Genomic DNA, 15,712 nt, shown 5'->3' with positions numbered 1-15,712 from the left:
TGTTCTTCTGAACGTCCAAATAACAGTGTTTTTCAAGACTGAGAATGAAATAGTCTTCACACTCTTTAGCTGCCTCAGAGATGTGTCTGTCAACTAGGGAGCATTTTACCTCTTGCCTTTTTGGGGTAAGGAGGGTTGATTCAAGAACACGTGTCCTGATACTTTGTTCAGTAAGAGATCTAAATAAGAGTTGGCAGTAGGTCTAGTCAAATAGAAGAGGTCCATGCAAGAAGACCAGTCAGAGAGAATAAAAAGAAGAGGTGGGGCTAGCGATGGATAGAAGAGCGATTAACACCTGAATGTGGCCCTGTGCCAGCCATAAGACAGAACACTTTATACCCTTTTTGTTCTTGAATTCTCACGGCAATAGGGAGACTATAGAGTATATGAAGCTGGGGGGGGATAGTACAAGTTAGGCTGTGGGGGGCCCAGGAGAAAAAGAGAGTGCATGTTGGGACCAGGGGAAAATAGTACCGGAGATGGGCTTATTAGAAAGCAGCGGGAGGAGTGGGAGGGTGGAGTGGAGGCCAGCACAGAGTCACACAACATAAACAGGGCTTGGGAAGATGGCCACACCCACAGCTGTTAATGTCTAAGCTAGCTCTTCCTCCTCTTCCCCCATGAGGGCTCTGTTCCCTCCTGCCACCAGGAGGGGCACTGAAGATGACCCACTTCAAAATCCAGTGGTCCAGGCAGCCCGTGGCAGACAAATATAAATCCTGCACAGGATCTAGAAGAAGGGGTGCCATCATCTAATGAGTGTGACCTCAGGCAAGTGATCCCCAGTTCCTTATCCATTTATAGATAGAACAGAATGGGGCGATCTCTGTTACTATATGCCTAGCATTGGGCTCTGGATTTTTGCATGCATTATTTCAATCCTTAAGCCTCCCTTAAATCCTAGGAGGTTAGTTAAAATCCCTAATTTAAAAATGAGAAAATGAAGGTCTAGAGAGGTAGACTGACTTGCTTAGGGTTACACAGCTGGGGTTTTGAACCTAGGACTGTCTGATTCTAGAATTAGACATATTGTAGACTGGTAGTTCACAATGTGTGGGCCACAGAACCCAGAGGTACCTTGAGAGTCTTTCAGGAGGGCTAGAAGGTCAAAGCTAGCCTAAGTAAATTAAGACATCTTTGTTTTTTCCACTCTTCTCTCATGAGCATATAGTAGAGTTTTGAAAGCCTACATTATATTAACTGTATTATCACAACAGATTAAATGCAGAAGCAGATATGAGAACCCAGCCATTTTCTATGAAGCCTGACATTAAAGATGTACAAAAATGTAAATTGATACCATTTTTCCTACCTATTTTTATTTTTTGGCTTGAGAAATAGAGGTTTTCTTTAGTAAATTTTATTTATGTGAGCAGTTAAGGTGTTTGTAATTATTTTAAATTAATTAATAAGCAAATATTTAAACCATTTCTCAGTCTTAATTTCCAATATAGTAAATGTCAGTAAATGTAACTATATATACAGAACTCTACAGAGCCTGCAATTATTTTGAAGAGTATAAAGAGGTCTTGAGACCAAAAAATTTGAGAGCCATTTCTGTAGAACATATGTTGCATGCTACTGTCTCTCAAAAATTTTCTGGTTATGTGAACTGTTTCTGCTTTTGTTTTTTAATTGGGTAGGGGAAGATGAAGATCCCTTCTCTTTTATCTTCCCAAATACCAACTGATTTCTCAAGAAAACACTGAAAAATTTTCAGACAATGTAATGACTTCAAATCAAAGCTTAACTTAAAATAAACAGCTCCCCCAACTGCTATTCCTCATCTTTATCCTGCCTGCACCTCCACCCCACCAGGATACCTCCATCCTGGGAAGATGAGTGGAATGCTATAGAATACAGAGAACCCTGTCTCCTTATCTAGGGCTTTGAGGATGGGATTGGACCATAGTGAAACTGAATATAGGTGCTGGAGTCTAGGAAAGGGACCCCTCAGTGCATGAGACCATTTGGCAGGGATGAACAAGGTGTGCTTAGTCATGGAACACACATCCTTGAGGAGCTGATGTCCTTAAGTTGAAGGAACCTCTTTTTTCCATATTTTCCACCAAATCCTATCTATTCTTCAAAACCTACAGGAGTTTCCTAAGTACTAGGAAAAAAATATTTTTTTCTTCTATTTGGACATCACCCACATTTGGATTCTTAATTTTCTGCAATTTAGCTCTTTAAGTGTAGTGACTTAGAATTTCCCCCAGAGAGTAATGCTCAGTGTGTTTAGAACATGAATCTATCTTTCCATCACAACCTGCACTTCTGGAGTTTCCTATGCATGAACACCCATCTAACAAAAGGCATCACCATGTGCAAAAATCTGGGCATCATTGTTTATCCCCCCCAAATTCTCCACTTGTTTAATTTATTCAACCACCTCACCATGCCTAATTCTATTTGGTAAAGGAGATGAGTGGAACTTAGAATAAACAACCCAATAAAGCATTTATAATTACTAGTGAGAGATAGATCAGGAATTCAAATTCAGGTTATATGAGTCCAGACAAGTTATGAGTCCAGAGATCAGATCTTAACATACACTACACTGTATATTTTATACCCTGGTAACTTGTTCAAGTAACAGCAGCAACAACACGACAGCAATAACATAATATTAATGTCCTCGACCAAAACAACAGTGACAACGATGAAACAACTGCTACTCTCTGAGTTCTTAGTATGTTTCAGTCTGTTTATTAGGTACTTTATACGAATTTCCTCATTTAATTCATACCATAGCCAACTACCGTTTATTGTGATTTCAAACAATAAGGGGATTGAGGTTCAGAAAACTTAATTTGCTCCAGGTCACTGGTGATAAACAGTTGGTTAAAAAGCTGGAATATGAATCAAAATCCGATTCCAAATCTCTGCTTCTAACCACAGTGTTCCACTGCCTTATTTTAATGGAAAGTTAGTTCATGATGGCCAACGATCTTAGGGTGGCAATACGATATGTTCTTTGGAACCAGACAGATACGGGTTGGAATCTCATTTCCAATAGGCAACCTGTATGACTTCAGCAAAGTTAGTAAGCCTCCACTGTGAAACTGTGCCAATAATGCCAATCTTACAGAACTGTGATGACTAAAAAGCTTATATATCTTACCTAAAACATGACAGGTACTCAATAAAGAAGGAAACCAAGGCTCAGAGAGACTAAGGGAAATTGCTTGTCCAGGGTCACAAAGCAAGAAAACTCTAGGACAGTGACTCCAATCCATGTTCTCAGATTTCAGATCAAATACTCCTTCCATGATGCCAGTCTTGGTAAATAAGGGGCTTTAATTAAATGACCTTATAGTTTCATTACAGCTCTAGATCGGATCCATCTATCTACACCAGAATTGGTCTGAGGCAAGTCAAAGAAATGTATATTGCACAGCAAAAAGTTATCACACATATGTGATGTATGATACCTCTTGCTTTTATTACCATAGCATTTTATTGCATTTTTAGTGGTTATTCAAATCTTACTTATGATAACTTCTCAGAACACACACGTCCAGTCTAGGAACAGCGATGTATAGCACGAGGGCTTAAATACCTTCCAGACACTATGTAAAGTCATTGGCAGAGGTACCAAATAACATATAACATATACATTGTGCTAGCCACATGGCATTACCACAAGGTAATGAAACCATGCAGCTTGGGCACTAAAAAAGAGCTGATTACCACAGAATTTTAAATGGAGGAAATGAAGACATACCTTCTTTAGAACTACAAATAAACATTAAGATGTATGCTCTAGTCATTGAGTCAGTAATTATACTTTTGGCAATCAAGTCTCAAGAATAGAAAAAAAGTATACATAGATCTATGTGTGTGTGTGTGTGTGTTTATTATAGTATTTTAAAATAATCATGAAAATTTAAAAACAAAAGGAAATCATACAATAGGGAATAATTAGAAGGTTTGACTCCAAGGAATATTCTATATCCACTCACATGATGTGATGAAGATTCACATGAAGATTACACAGTTTTAGGAAATTCACTTGCGGAATAATGTGACATAAAATCAGAAGGATAGAAGGTTTTTTCTATACCATAGTGATCCCAACCATGTTCTTAAAAACAAGAAACTAAGAGGCATATATTAACAGACACTGGAAATGAAATATCCAGGTGGCTGAAAATTATCAGGCATGATTTTTTCCCTTTATGTATTTTATCTGATGTTATAAAGTTTATTTTAATAACTACTAGATACAATAAAGAACCACAACACTGAATTTGGTTACAAATTTGATTGTGTCTTATAATAAGAGCCAACAGAGATGTAAGAGTGAACAGATGGATTAAAAACCCCAGAAAAAGAGTCCACGTCTGTACGAATTTAACTCTCTTAATTCATCTTCTTGACTGTAAGCCTGTAAAGTCTCAGGTCCAGACCAAATACCGCCTCTGAGCAGCTTCAGAAAGGAACAAAATGCCCTCCTGAAACTGAGCCATCAATCGAGTTTTGTCTGGGGCAGTTCACTGCTGTGAACATATGCAATTCCCTGGGTTGGGGCCATTCCAAGAGCAGGGTGGATTATGATGGAGCACAATGCGGTAGGACCTAAATCCTTCTCTCTAAGAGCCTACTGCCTTGAAACAGAAAGGGGTTGTGGGGCCAGCCTTAGAGGAGAGTGGGTGATCAGGCAAATGGAAGGTCTTGGCTAAGCAACCATTTGACCCCAGAGGTGGTAACAGGAAGGAGATGGACTCTTTGACCATGTTCTTACCAGCAGTAAGCAGACGCTGTTTCACTATTTCCACTCCCTCATCCACCGCTTGTCTCAAGTTATCCAAGGACTCTGGGAAGGCTGAGTTGTTCATCATCAGGACGCTGATCTCGTAGCTGCCATTGTTGCAGTTCTGACTGATCTCGGAGGCCCAGTACGTCAGTCCTGGACGGAGGAGCAGTGACCACAAAGCTAAGCCCAACAGTGTCATCTTCGTGCCCTTGCTTACCTCAGAACCATACCCCTTGTGCTCACTTGTTTTACTCTGTACCTTTAGGGAGGCAGGGACTCCAGCTGGGCAGCCTCTAGCTGGGTCCTTTGGTCCACTCTTCCCCACGCTCCTTTCTGGTCATGCCCCACTGGTCACGTGGACTATGGAATACAGCCTCCCTGCCAGCAATTAGGAGCTACATTATGATAGGAGATAAACCAAAGTTCACTTTGTGTGTTTGCTCACAGAAAGGCCAGAGTTATAAACAGGGAGATTGCCTGGGCCTCACCCAATAAAAATACATCAATTTGTGACACATCGCTGGGAAGAGGAAAAAGGGGAAGCGAGAAGTCTAGTATGTACATAAAAAGATGTGTAAAATGAAAAATAAGGGTCAAAGGGCTTAAATGAAAGCACAAATATCATGGGCTATTGGTGTTTAGGTTATATCTGCACACCGGAACTGAATCCTTAACTAGGAAGAACTGCGTTTCAATCACTGGTCAGCAACTGTTTACTGAGACTTGACTGGGTGCTGGGCGTTAGCAAGGCACTAGGTATACAGCTACAGGTGGTGTGGGTACTTTAATGTCTTCATGGAACATGCATTCTGGTGGTGAAGACACACATTAAATAATTGTGAATAAACAACTGAAAAAAAGGGCAGAGTGCTCTGGGACACAGGGCAGATTAACAGCGTATTCTAGAAAGTCAAGGAAGTTTTCCTGAGAAAATGCCCTTTAAGTTAAACCCTGAGGGATGAACAGGAATTAGCTCAATGGAAAGAGGAGGAGCATATGGAGGGCAGGGGGACAGCATGTGCAAAGGCCAGAAGAGGGAAGTAACATGGATGTCTGAGGAACTGAAAGAAATACAGCATGGTTGGAGTAGAGAGAGCTAGGAGTCTAGAGGCGATAAAGTTTCTCAGTGGAGGGGCACCTGGGTGGCTCAGTGGGTTAAAGCCTCTGCCTTCAGCTCGGGTCATGATCCCAGGGTCCTGGGATCGAGCCCCGCATCGGGCTCTCTGCTCAGCAGGGAGCCTGCTTCCTCCTCTCTCTCTCTGCCTGCCTCTCTGCCTACTTGTGATCTCTGTCTGTCAAATAAATAAATAAAATCTTTAAGAAAAAAAAAAAGGTTCTCAGTAGAGTAGAGTAGACAAGGGTAGGCCATAGGGTTTCCTATAAACCATTAAGGATCTGGAACTTCACCCTAAAGGTCAAGAAAGGAACATGATCTGATGAATTTTGTAAAGACCTCTTAGGCTGCCATGACAAGGATGACCTAGAGAGAGTGGGGACATGGAGTAAATTAGGGTAGTGTTTCTGTGGTCCAAATGCAAAGTAAAGGAGACCTGGATGAGGCCAATGGCAGTGGAGATGGGTTCAAGAGGTATCTAAAAGATGCAGACAAACCATAAGAATCTCAGGAAGCAAACTGAGGGTTGCTGGAGTGGAGGGAGTGGGGGATGGGGTGGGTGCATGATGGACAATGGGGAGGGTATGTGTTATGGTGAGCCCTGTGTATAGTGTAAGACTGATGAATCACAGACCTGTACCCCTGAAACAGATAATACATTATATGTTAATAATATAAAGATACCATAAATTAAAAAAAAACTAATTAAATTTAAACTAACACAAGCTGAGAAAAAAAATAAGTAACTAAAATGTATATGAAATAGTTTTAAGGATGCTCTTAATATGTATTTTCACTGTTTCAAAAAATAAAATGTTTTAAATATAAAAACTAAAGGCAATTTCTTTAGTGTGAATAAAAAGATTTCCTACAAAAGAAAAAAAAGAGAGAGAGATATCTAAGAAGTAAAATAGATGAGACTTGGTATTTATTGGATGTGGGAGCATTAGAAAGAGGAAGGAGTCAAGAGTGGCCCCTGATAAGCTCAGCTGGGTAGGTGGGAAAGCTGTTAAGCAAGCTCTAGGATTCTGGAAGAGGAGCAGGTTTAAGGAAGAAGATCATGACATCTGTTTTTGGACATGCTGATTTTAGGGAACCTGTGCAGATGCGGAGTAGCCTAGAGTTTTGGGAAGAGGATCTGAATCTAAATGGAGGTTTGGAAATATAGTCAGAGATGTAGTACAATTGACAAAATAATGTCATTATTTACACCACTGACTTGATGACCACTCAAGCCAAGTTTATGTTTCAAACTTAAAGCAAGTAACATCAACAAGATGGAGGGCTAGGAAGCCCCAGCTTTCATCCCTCCACGAAAAAAAATTAACAACTGCCCACAGATAAAAATAGCTCTGGGAAGGCTTTGGGAGTGCAATGAAGAAGCTGCAGCAACCCAGTGGATCAAAAAAATCAAGATGGCCCCATAGGAAAACACAAGCATTTTATGTGTGTCATTCCATCCTCCAGTGTGGCCCTGCTCCACATCAAGAGGGATCCCCTTGGCCATGACATTTTACTGCAGGGAAAGGAGAGCAAGAGGACCCCAGCAGCCTTTGCCACTGGTAGAAAACCTGCAGTTTTCACCATCAAGGTCCTCTGTGGTGTTTGCTGACACTAACTCCAGCTGACAGAGATGCCTAAAGTACACACTGCTGTACTGAGAAGTACAGAGAAGGGCCTGTTGGTGCACCCTCACTGTGACCGGAGCCACTGCACCACCCTCCCCAGTGCCTTGGTGCCTGCACTGCAGACCCCAGGACCTTTTTTTTTTTTTTTCAGGCCACAGTATCTGCCACTGAAGACCGATTTTAATTTATTTTGACAAATGGAAAAGCAGCACACCGCATTTACTTGCACTTCTGCAGTGTATCTCAAAGCAGCTCAGTTCAGGAGGAACAAGGGTCTTGTCAGAAGACAAAAGAATTCTCTTCCTTGTTGGAATTTTTGTAGCTTCCAAGCACATCTGCAGGTGATTCTGTAAAAAGCTAGCAGCATTCTCGAAAGCATTCCATGAGGCCGCTTCTCTCTGCATTGATTGTGATGGCTGGTGAGGTCAGCTTGAACACGGACCTCATTGGCCAGGACCTCCCCTGTCGGGTAGGAGAGCAAAAGAAGGCTAATGGAACTTGCTGCTGTAGTTTTGGTATCAAGGATACTTGCAGTCTTTACCAGTGCTGACCTCAGCTGACAGAACTGCCTGTTTTTAATGAGTACATGCTATAAAAAGAAGCACTCATGATAAGAACACAAAATGTAGGGATAGGAGAGTAAAAGTATAAAATTTTGCATGCAATTAAAGTCAATAAATACAAAAAAAGAAAGAAAAAATAAGAGCAAATCACTACAAAAAAAATAATCACATAGCAAAGAAGAAAAGAGTGGAAGAGAGGTACAAAACAGGAGCAAAAAAACAGAAAACAAAGAAGGAAATGGCAATAATAAATACTCTCATATCAGTAATTACTTTTTTTTTGTTTCAGGTTTTTAAATTCTACTTAGTTTAACATATAGTATAAATATTAGTTGAAGGAGTAGAATTTAGTGATTAGCTTAAATATAACACCCAGTGCTCATCACAACAGGTGTCCTCCTTAACCCCTCCTTAACCTCCTCACCCATTTAGCCCATCCCCCACCCATCCAGCCACCCTCAGTTTGTTCTTAATAGTTAAGAATCTCTTAGGCCTGCCTCCCTCTCTTAAGAATTACTTTAAATGTAAATATGCTAAGCTCACTAAACAAAAGGCACAAGTGCCTGATTGAACAGATCAAAAAACCCCACCAATACTCATCACCATGCAATGTACAAGAGATTCACTTTAAAGACACAGATAGGCTGAAAGTGAAGAAGAGGAAAAGATATTCCATGCAAATGGTAACCAAGAAAAAGAAGGGGGCTATACTTACATCAAACAAATTATACAAAGAAGGACATTATACAATGATAAAAGGGTTAATTCAATAGGAAAGTATATTATAAACACATGAACTCAACACAAGAGCACTTACATATATACAGCAAATACCAACACACCTGAAAGAAAAACTCAACAACTGACAAATTGACAACAATCTAATAGCAGCAAGGGACCTCAATATTCCACTTACAATAATGTATAGAATACCAAGACAAAAAAATCAATGAAAAAACAGCTGATTTGAACAATACTACAGACCAAATGGACATACACCAACTTTCCGTCCAATAGCAAAGAATTCATGTTTCTTAAGTGTACAAAGCTCATTTTCTAGGATATATCAATGTTACATCGAAAAAACAAGTCTTAACAATTTCAAGAAGATTAAAACCATTCTAAGAATTTTTTTCTGACCACAGTGGAATAAAACTAGATGTCAATAACAGCAAAAAATAAAATAAAATAAAATAATATTTTAAAAAGAGAATAAGTAAATAATGGAAAATTCATGAATGTGTGAAAATGAAACAACACACTCTAAAACAACCCTTGGGTAAAAGTGGTAAGCAAAAGAACTTAGAGTATCTTGAGACAAAAAAGAAAACCAAACCCATACCAAAACTTATGGGATAGAGCAGAAGCAGTATTAAGGGGGATTTATACCAATAAACATTTACATTAAGAAAGATCTCAAATAAACAATCTAATTTTATACATCGAGAAACTAGAAGAACAAACTAAACCCAAATTTAGCAGACAGAAGGAAGTGATAATGATGAGGGAGCACAGGGCTGGCTGAAGACAAAGCAAAAGCTGGCGTGTTGCACCCCCCTCTCCATCCGCTCCCCCTCAGTCCTAAGTGTAGCATCCCTCAGGCAGCCCAGACTGCCATGAACAATAAGCAAATAGTTAACTTGCAGAGCTCACAATCCTGCTAGACAGGAGTCTCCCTTGGCTTGCAAATGTCCTAAATCTCACTAACAAAGACGATGGATAGCAGGATTGTGACATCCCACCAAAAAGTCTTCCAACTATCTTAATGTTAATGGCTGGCCTAAAGACAATATTGATAAAGCCACAAGGGCAAGGCCTGCAAGGGCAAGGCCTCTGGTAGGCCTCCGATATCCTGGCACCTTGTAGGCCCTCTTTAGCATATGAAAACTCCCGTTGAAACCTCCCTTCTCCTCACCTTCCCCCAACTGCAAGGTATATAACATGCCTACCCTCACAACCTGGGGCAGCAGCTCTTCCTGTCCCCATGTTTTAATAAACCACCATTTTGCACCAAAGATGTCTCAAGAATTCTTTCTTGGTCATCGGCTCTGGACCTCAGCCCACCTAACCTCACCTAGGTTCTAGAACTTCATCAATAAAAATTAGAGGAGAAATAAGTCAAAAAGGGAATAGAAAAATATCGACAGGGCGCCTGGGTGGCTCAGTGGGTTAAGCCGCTGCCTTCGGCTCAGGTCATGATCTCAGGGTCCTGGGATCGAGTCCCGCATCGGGCTCTCTGCTCAGCAGGGAGCCTGCTTCCCTCCCTCTCTCTCTCTGCCTGCCTCTCCATCTACTTGTGATTTCTGTCAAATAAATAAATAAAATCTTTAAAAAAAAAAAAAAAAGAAAAATATCGACAAAACTAATAATTGGTTTTTTGAAAAGATAAAACTGACAAACCCTTAACTAAGGAACAAAGAGAAAATGCATATAAATAAAGTAAGAAGTGAAAGAGTGGACATTACAATGGATGTCTCAGAAATAAAAAGAATCAGAAGGGACAATTATAAGCAGTTATACACACTAGTAAACTGGGTAACCTAGAAGAGTTGCATAAATTTCTAGACACATACAACCTACCAAAACTGAATGAAGAAAAAATGAAAAGCGTGAAACAAATAACAAATAAGGAGATTGAATCAGTAATTGAAAACCTCAACAGAGAAGTCCAGGACCAGGTGTCTTCATGCATAAATTCCACCAAGTATTCAAAGAAGAATATCAATCCTTCTTAAACTCTTTCAAATACAGAAAAAGAGAGAACACTTCCAAACTCATTTTATGAAGTTAGCATCATGTTAATACCAAAACCAGATAAACAGATCAGAAAAGAAAATTACAGACAGCATTCCTGATGAACAGACATGAAAAATCCTCAATAAAATATTAGCAAACTGAATTCAATAGCACATTGAAAGGACCATACACCATGATCAAGTGAAATTTATCTCTCTTATGGAGGGATAGTTCAATATATTCAAATAAATGTGATTTACCACATTACCAAATAAAAGGGAAAAAAAAAACCATGATCATCTCCCTAGATTAAGAAAGAGCACATGACAAAGTCCACTGATTCATGATTACAATTCTTGGGGCTTCTGGGGGGCTCAGTCAGTAGGACATGTGACTCTTGATCTCAGGGATGTGAATTCAAGCTCCATCGCTCCATAGTCCCACACTGGGTATAGTTTACTTAAAAAAAGTACATGATTAAAATTCTCAATAGAAAAGTATAACACAATAAAGGCTATCTATGAAAATCTCACAGCTAAAATAATTAACAGGGAAAACGTGAAATCTTTCCCTTGAAGGTCTGGTACAAGGCAAGGATGCCCACTCTTGCCACTTCTTTTCAAAATAGCACTGGAAATCCTAGCCAGAGCAATCAGGCAAGTAAAAGAAAAGACATCCATAAAAGAAAAATTCCCTTCTATTTCTCCTTTACTCTCACACTACACCCATATTCTGACCCCAGGTATGTGGTCTTTCCCCACACAAAGTAATCTTCCCACATTGCAGGGCCTACAGGGAGAATGGACTTCCTTAGGTCATGAGAGAGATCCTGAGAGTGATGATAAGAAGTCAGTCTTCAGGCCTTTGGGGTAGGACAGTGATTGCCTGATGTAACACTCTGATTTCCCTGATTTAGCCTACCTGGTTCTACTGTACATCCCAGGTAGATTAAGAAATGCATTCTGGGTACTCAATTAACCAAACCTTAGTAGAAGGGATTAGTAAAACTGAATGGTACTAGTTGTGATTCTCATCATTTTATAGTAGATAGGAACCTGAAGGAAAGGCTGGTTCTGGAAATGTATTCAATTATTGAAAACAAGCACAACTTAAACTTCTCTTACCAGAAGCAGAGGGGAGAAAAAGATGGGTAACCAGAAAAAGGTAGGGTTATGGGAGGATCTATTCATGTAACAATAAATGAGTGAGAACAACCAGTATTTTAGCACTCAACAGGGGTTGGCCAAAAGGGATGGAGAGTACCATAGCTGGCTGGTGTTTGCCTCAAAGAAACAGAAGTTGGTTTTTTAAAAAAATTGTTAAATTATGAAGTAGATAATTCATATTAAGGCATAGTCTACAATGAATATATACAAATTAAAAAATTAAAAAGTGAACACTCATGTACCTACATTATAGTTTAAGATACACCATGTCACCAGGGCCTTTGCACCTGTGTGTACCCCATCCCTAAGGTGGCACCTCTCCTGATCCCAGCATAGCCAGGAGGCTGAGGGAAGAGCCCATAAGGAGATCAAGATATTGAGGCATTTGTTGATCATGGCATATTAGTATGGGGATGAAACGTGCTGGAGAAGTTGGGACACAAAAGGCCCATGTTGGTGGGATGGTTGATGTGGAATAGGGCAGCTTTAGTCATGGTGTCTCCTGAAGTCTCTGACTTCACCGAACTTAGCTTTGATTTAGATTGAAGGTGCTGGGATTATTTTATAGGTGGGGCAGGTGGTGGTGGGTGACTGGTAGAGGTCAGAAGGTCAGGTCAGGAATGGGTGTTCCCTGGAGGCTTAGTGGACGTCAGGAAGACTGGAACACCAGGCTGCAGAGAGGCACATGGCCATACCAATGTAGATTAACCTCTGCTACAGGCAACGGTTTTATATGTTGTGCATCTGGCGGCCAAGCTGGAACCCAGCAGTGGCTTTCTATCTTGTTGCTCTTGCCACTTCCCAATGGTAGGAGGAAGAGCAGACCTTTTGCTTTTGTTCATTTGATCTAGAAATGAATGCAAGCCATGTCTAGGGTGGAGAAAATGAGGTAGATAACTGTCCAGTGCTTTTTAATTCAGATATGAAAACAGGAGCATGTGGTTCTGGGAATCCTGTGATTACGGCATGTAACCAGGAAAAGATTTCCAAATGGCAAGACCAAGATAACAGCCCTTCCCGGATCCTAAAACCACTAGCGCATAGATCATAATTAAAGGGAGGCAGGTTTGCTGGGAGCGTTTCAAGGGTCAAAAGCAAATAATAAAACACTGGGGCTGGCAGAGTTAAAGATACACTCCAACGGGAAACAAAACCTCTCAAAGACAGGAGAAAAGAAGGGAAACAACTCCATAGGGGAAGGGAAAACTGAATAAGCTGCTTGCCCGTGGCACTCTCTGTTTCTAGCAACACTCTGGGTCTCTCTTACAGGCTTCCTGCTAAGCCCACCTTCTCACCTTCGGGGCTGGAGTAGCCCAGCACCACCGCACTCCACAGCAGCCCGAGGCTTCCTCCGTCTTGTTAGCTCAGCAGAGAGGCAAAAATGAGTTTTTCTAAAGGAATTTTACCAACTAAGGGAACTAAAACATGACCATTTTCCTAGTAAGTACAACATTAGAAGTTCTGATCTGAATTTATTGAGAAGAAATGGCAACAGTGACATATTTCTTTTCTTTTTTTAAGTTTTAGTTATTGATTTGACAGAGAGAGAGCGAGCGAGAGAAAGCACAAGCAGGCAGAGAGGCAGGCAAAGGGAGAAGCAGGCTCCCTGCTGAGCAGAGAGCCCAATGTGGGGCTGGTGATCTAGGATCATGAGCTGAGCCCAAGGCAGACACTTAACTGACTGAGCTACCCAGGCGCTCCAGTGACGTGTTTCTCACCTGATGACGAAATAGACTCACGAGATTAACTGAAACACACACCGGATGCCGGGAGCCAGAAGTCACAAATGATTCTGCTCCCTTTAGTGAAGTTGTTTGTTTAGTAAGGGTCCCTTGCATTTGGGTCTAAATTTGCCAAGTTTACTTATGAAGTTATATCCTCAATTAAATGCTATATAATCTGATACAAATAGCTATGAAAAATGTTGGAAATCTTAAAAGCAATTTACTAAAAAAATTGTTGTGGCGAGATTGCTATAAAACACTGGGGAATAACATAAAAAAAAAAAAAAAAAAAAAACTAAAAATAATCTGCCCTTACAGAAGTCATCAACTGTCTTCAAACAGCAAACACTAAAATCTGCAGCAAATACCCGAGGGGTTTGGTTTACTTAAGAAAGCTGATTCAGAGCTCCAATCAAGAGGACTCCTGCTCCAAGAGAAGTCCTTGGCCTAATGTTAACCAACTGGCGAATAAGTGAACGTGAATATGCTTTGACATAAAATTAAAAATTTAAAAATTTAAGGTGTAAATATATACTTTTAAATGATTCCTGCCTTCACTGATTTTTTTTTTTTCCCCTGCAAAGCAAATACTTCCTGGTCTTGTTCACACAGGATAACATAATGCCAAGATGTATTAGGTAGCAAAAAGGCTAAGAGGTTTTGCTGAGTACTCAAGTGGTTTTGGATATGTAAACCATGGGAATTAGAGGGGAATACAAATTGCTTTCTTTTCTTTTCTTTTTTTTTTTTTTAAATATTTTATTTATTTATTTGACAGCCAGAGATCACAAGTAGGCAGAGAGGCAGGCAGAGAGAGAGGAGGAAGCAGGCTCCCTGCTGAGCAGAGGCTTGATCCCAGGACCCTGAGATTATGACCTGAGTCGAAGGCAGAGGCTTTAACCCACTGAACCACCCAGGCACCCCACAAATTGCTTTCTATAATAAGATGCAGAAAGTTTGAATTCCCCAGCGCCAATCCAGGAAAAAGGGAGTGAGGAGGAGAGACGGGAAGAGGAACAGGAAGAACGGCTCACAGCTGGAAGTGATACAGGAAAAAGGGGCCAGTGAGAAAGGCCTAGTGGGATGAGGCTAAAGACTTGTAAGAACAAAGATGTATAACATAAATAGAAGTTGCTTGTGTTTTCCTTGAAGACAAGATGCCTCACTTTATCCATGCAGCTGACTCTCTCTGAGCGTTCTCTTGTTGTTTTCAAAATTATAGTACGCAAGACCAAATGTCTGCCTTTGGGATCACCGTATGCTAGTGGGAATCTAAAACTGAAAACCCAAAACTTCAGTCAATTCTGTGCCATCCACCGCTTGTCTGCTTTGTGGGAATTACGGAAAGGTGCTTGGATCTGCATCCAGACTGACAGGGTAAGGACAGAAACAGGATGTCTGGGTGATCTGCTGATGCAGGAGTCTGAAGTCAGAGATGATCACGGTAACTCAAGACTTCAGGATTTACCACAACACTGGGGAGGATTTTTAGACTTTCTACCAGAATGGAATGAGATTCAGAGGAACCTTATCTAGGTCACAAGGTAGGGTGATCCCTGAATCACTATCACAGACCAGGGCTGCATCTCCCAAGTTAGCACCAGAGCTTGAGATGGGTCAGGCTGACAAGTACATTTCTTTTTCTTATCAGAGTCCTTTCCTGCGTTATTCCCCCTACCCCATCCTAAGAGAAACTCTATTTAATCCTTGAGCAATGTTTCCTCTGCCACCTTCCTAAGACCATGTTGTACAGTATTCCTTGGCGCTCAGGAAGGGCTGGCGTAGGTGATGGTTACACACTTGCCAGGAGTAGTTAGGAATCTGTTCAATTTCCTTGTGACTCTTGGGTCCCTCCAGGTGGCTGTGTCTGTATACTATGAACGGGAGGTAAATGTTGGAGTCAGTAGTAGTCGTGTTTCTCGGCTGTAATCACGTTGTCTACCTTCCAGAAATGGCTTGATTTGTCTTCTCTTACCTCAAACACAACAGACAAAAAAGGGCACAGTCCATTTCCTAGGCTGC

General features: G+C 40.7%; 1 protein-coding gene across 3 annotated transcripts in view; it reads right to left on the bottom strand.

The window, feature by feature from the left end:
• Positions 1–15,712, bottom strand: part of GUCY2C (guanylate cyclase 2C) — a 131,322-nt gene that overhangs the window by 64,318 nt on the left and 51,292 nt on the right. Inside the window, exons 1-2 of one of the 3 annotated variants that reach the window (XM_045073421.1) lie at positions 5,019–5,874; positions 4,748–4,912 (exon numbers count right to left, since the gene is read on the bottom strand). In XM_045073421.1, coding sequence (XP_044929356.1) covers positions 4,748–4,844 — 97 coding nt within the window. In that variant the 5' untranslated portion in view covers positions 4,845–4,912; positions 5,019–5,874. Of the gene's footprint in view, positions 1–4,747; positions 5,876–15,712 lie in introns of those variants that run through there. The other 2 variants (XM_045073420.1, XM_013057870.2) reach the window with 2 other exon arrangements.

This window comes from Mustela putorius, unplaced genomic scaffold (assembly GCF_011764305.1).
Source record: "Mustela putorius furo isolate JIRA1106 unplaced genomic scaffold, ASM1176430v1.1 tig00537227_pilon_pilon_pilon, whole genome shotgun sequence".
NCBI lineage: Eukaryota > Metazoa > Chordata > Mammalia > Carnivora > Mustelidae > Mustela > Mustela putorius.
This window is presented reverse-complemented; position numbering and strand designations above follow the sequence as displayed.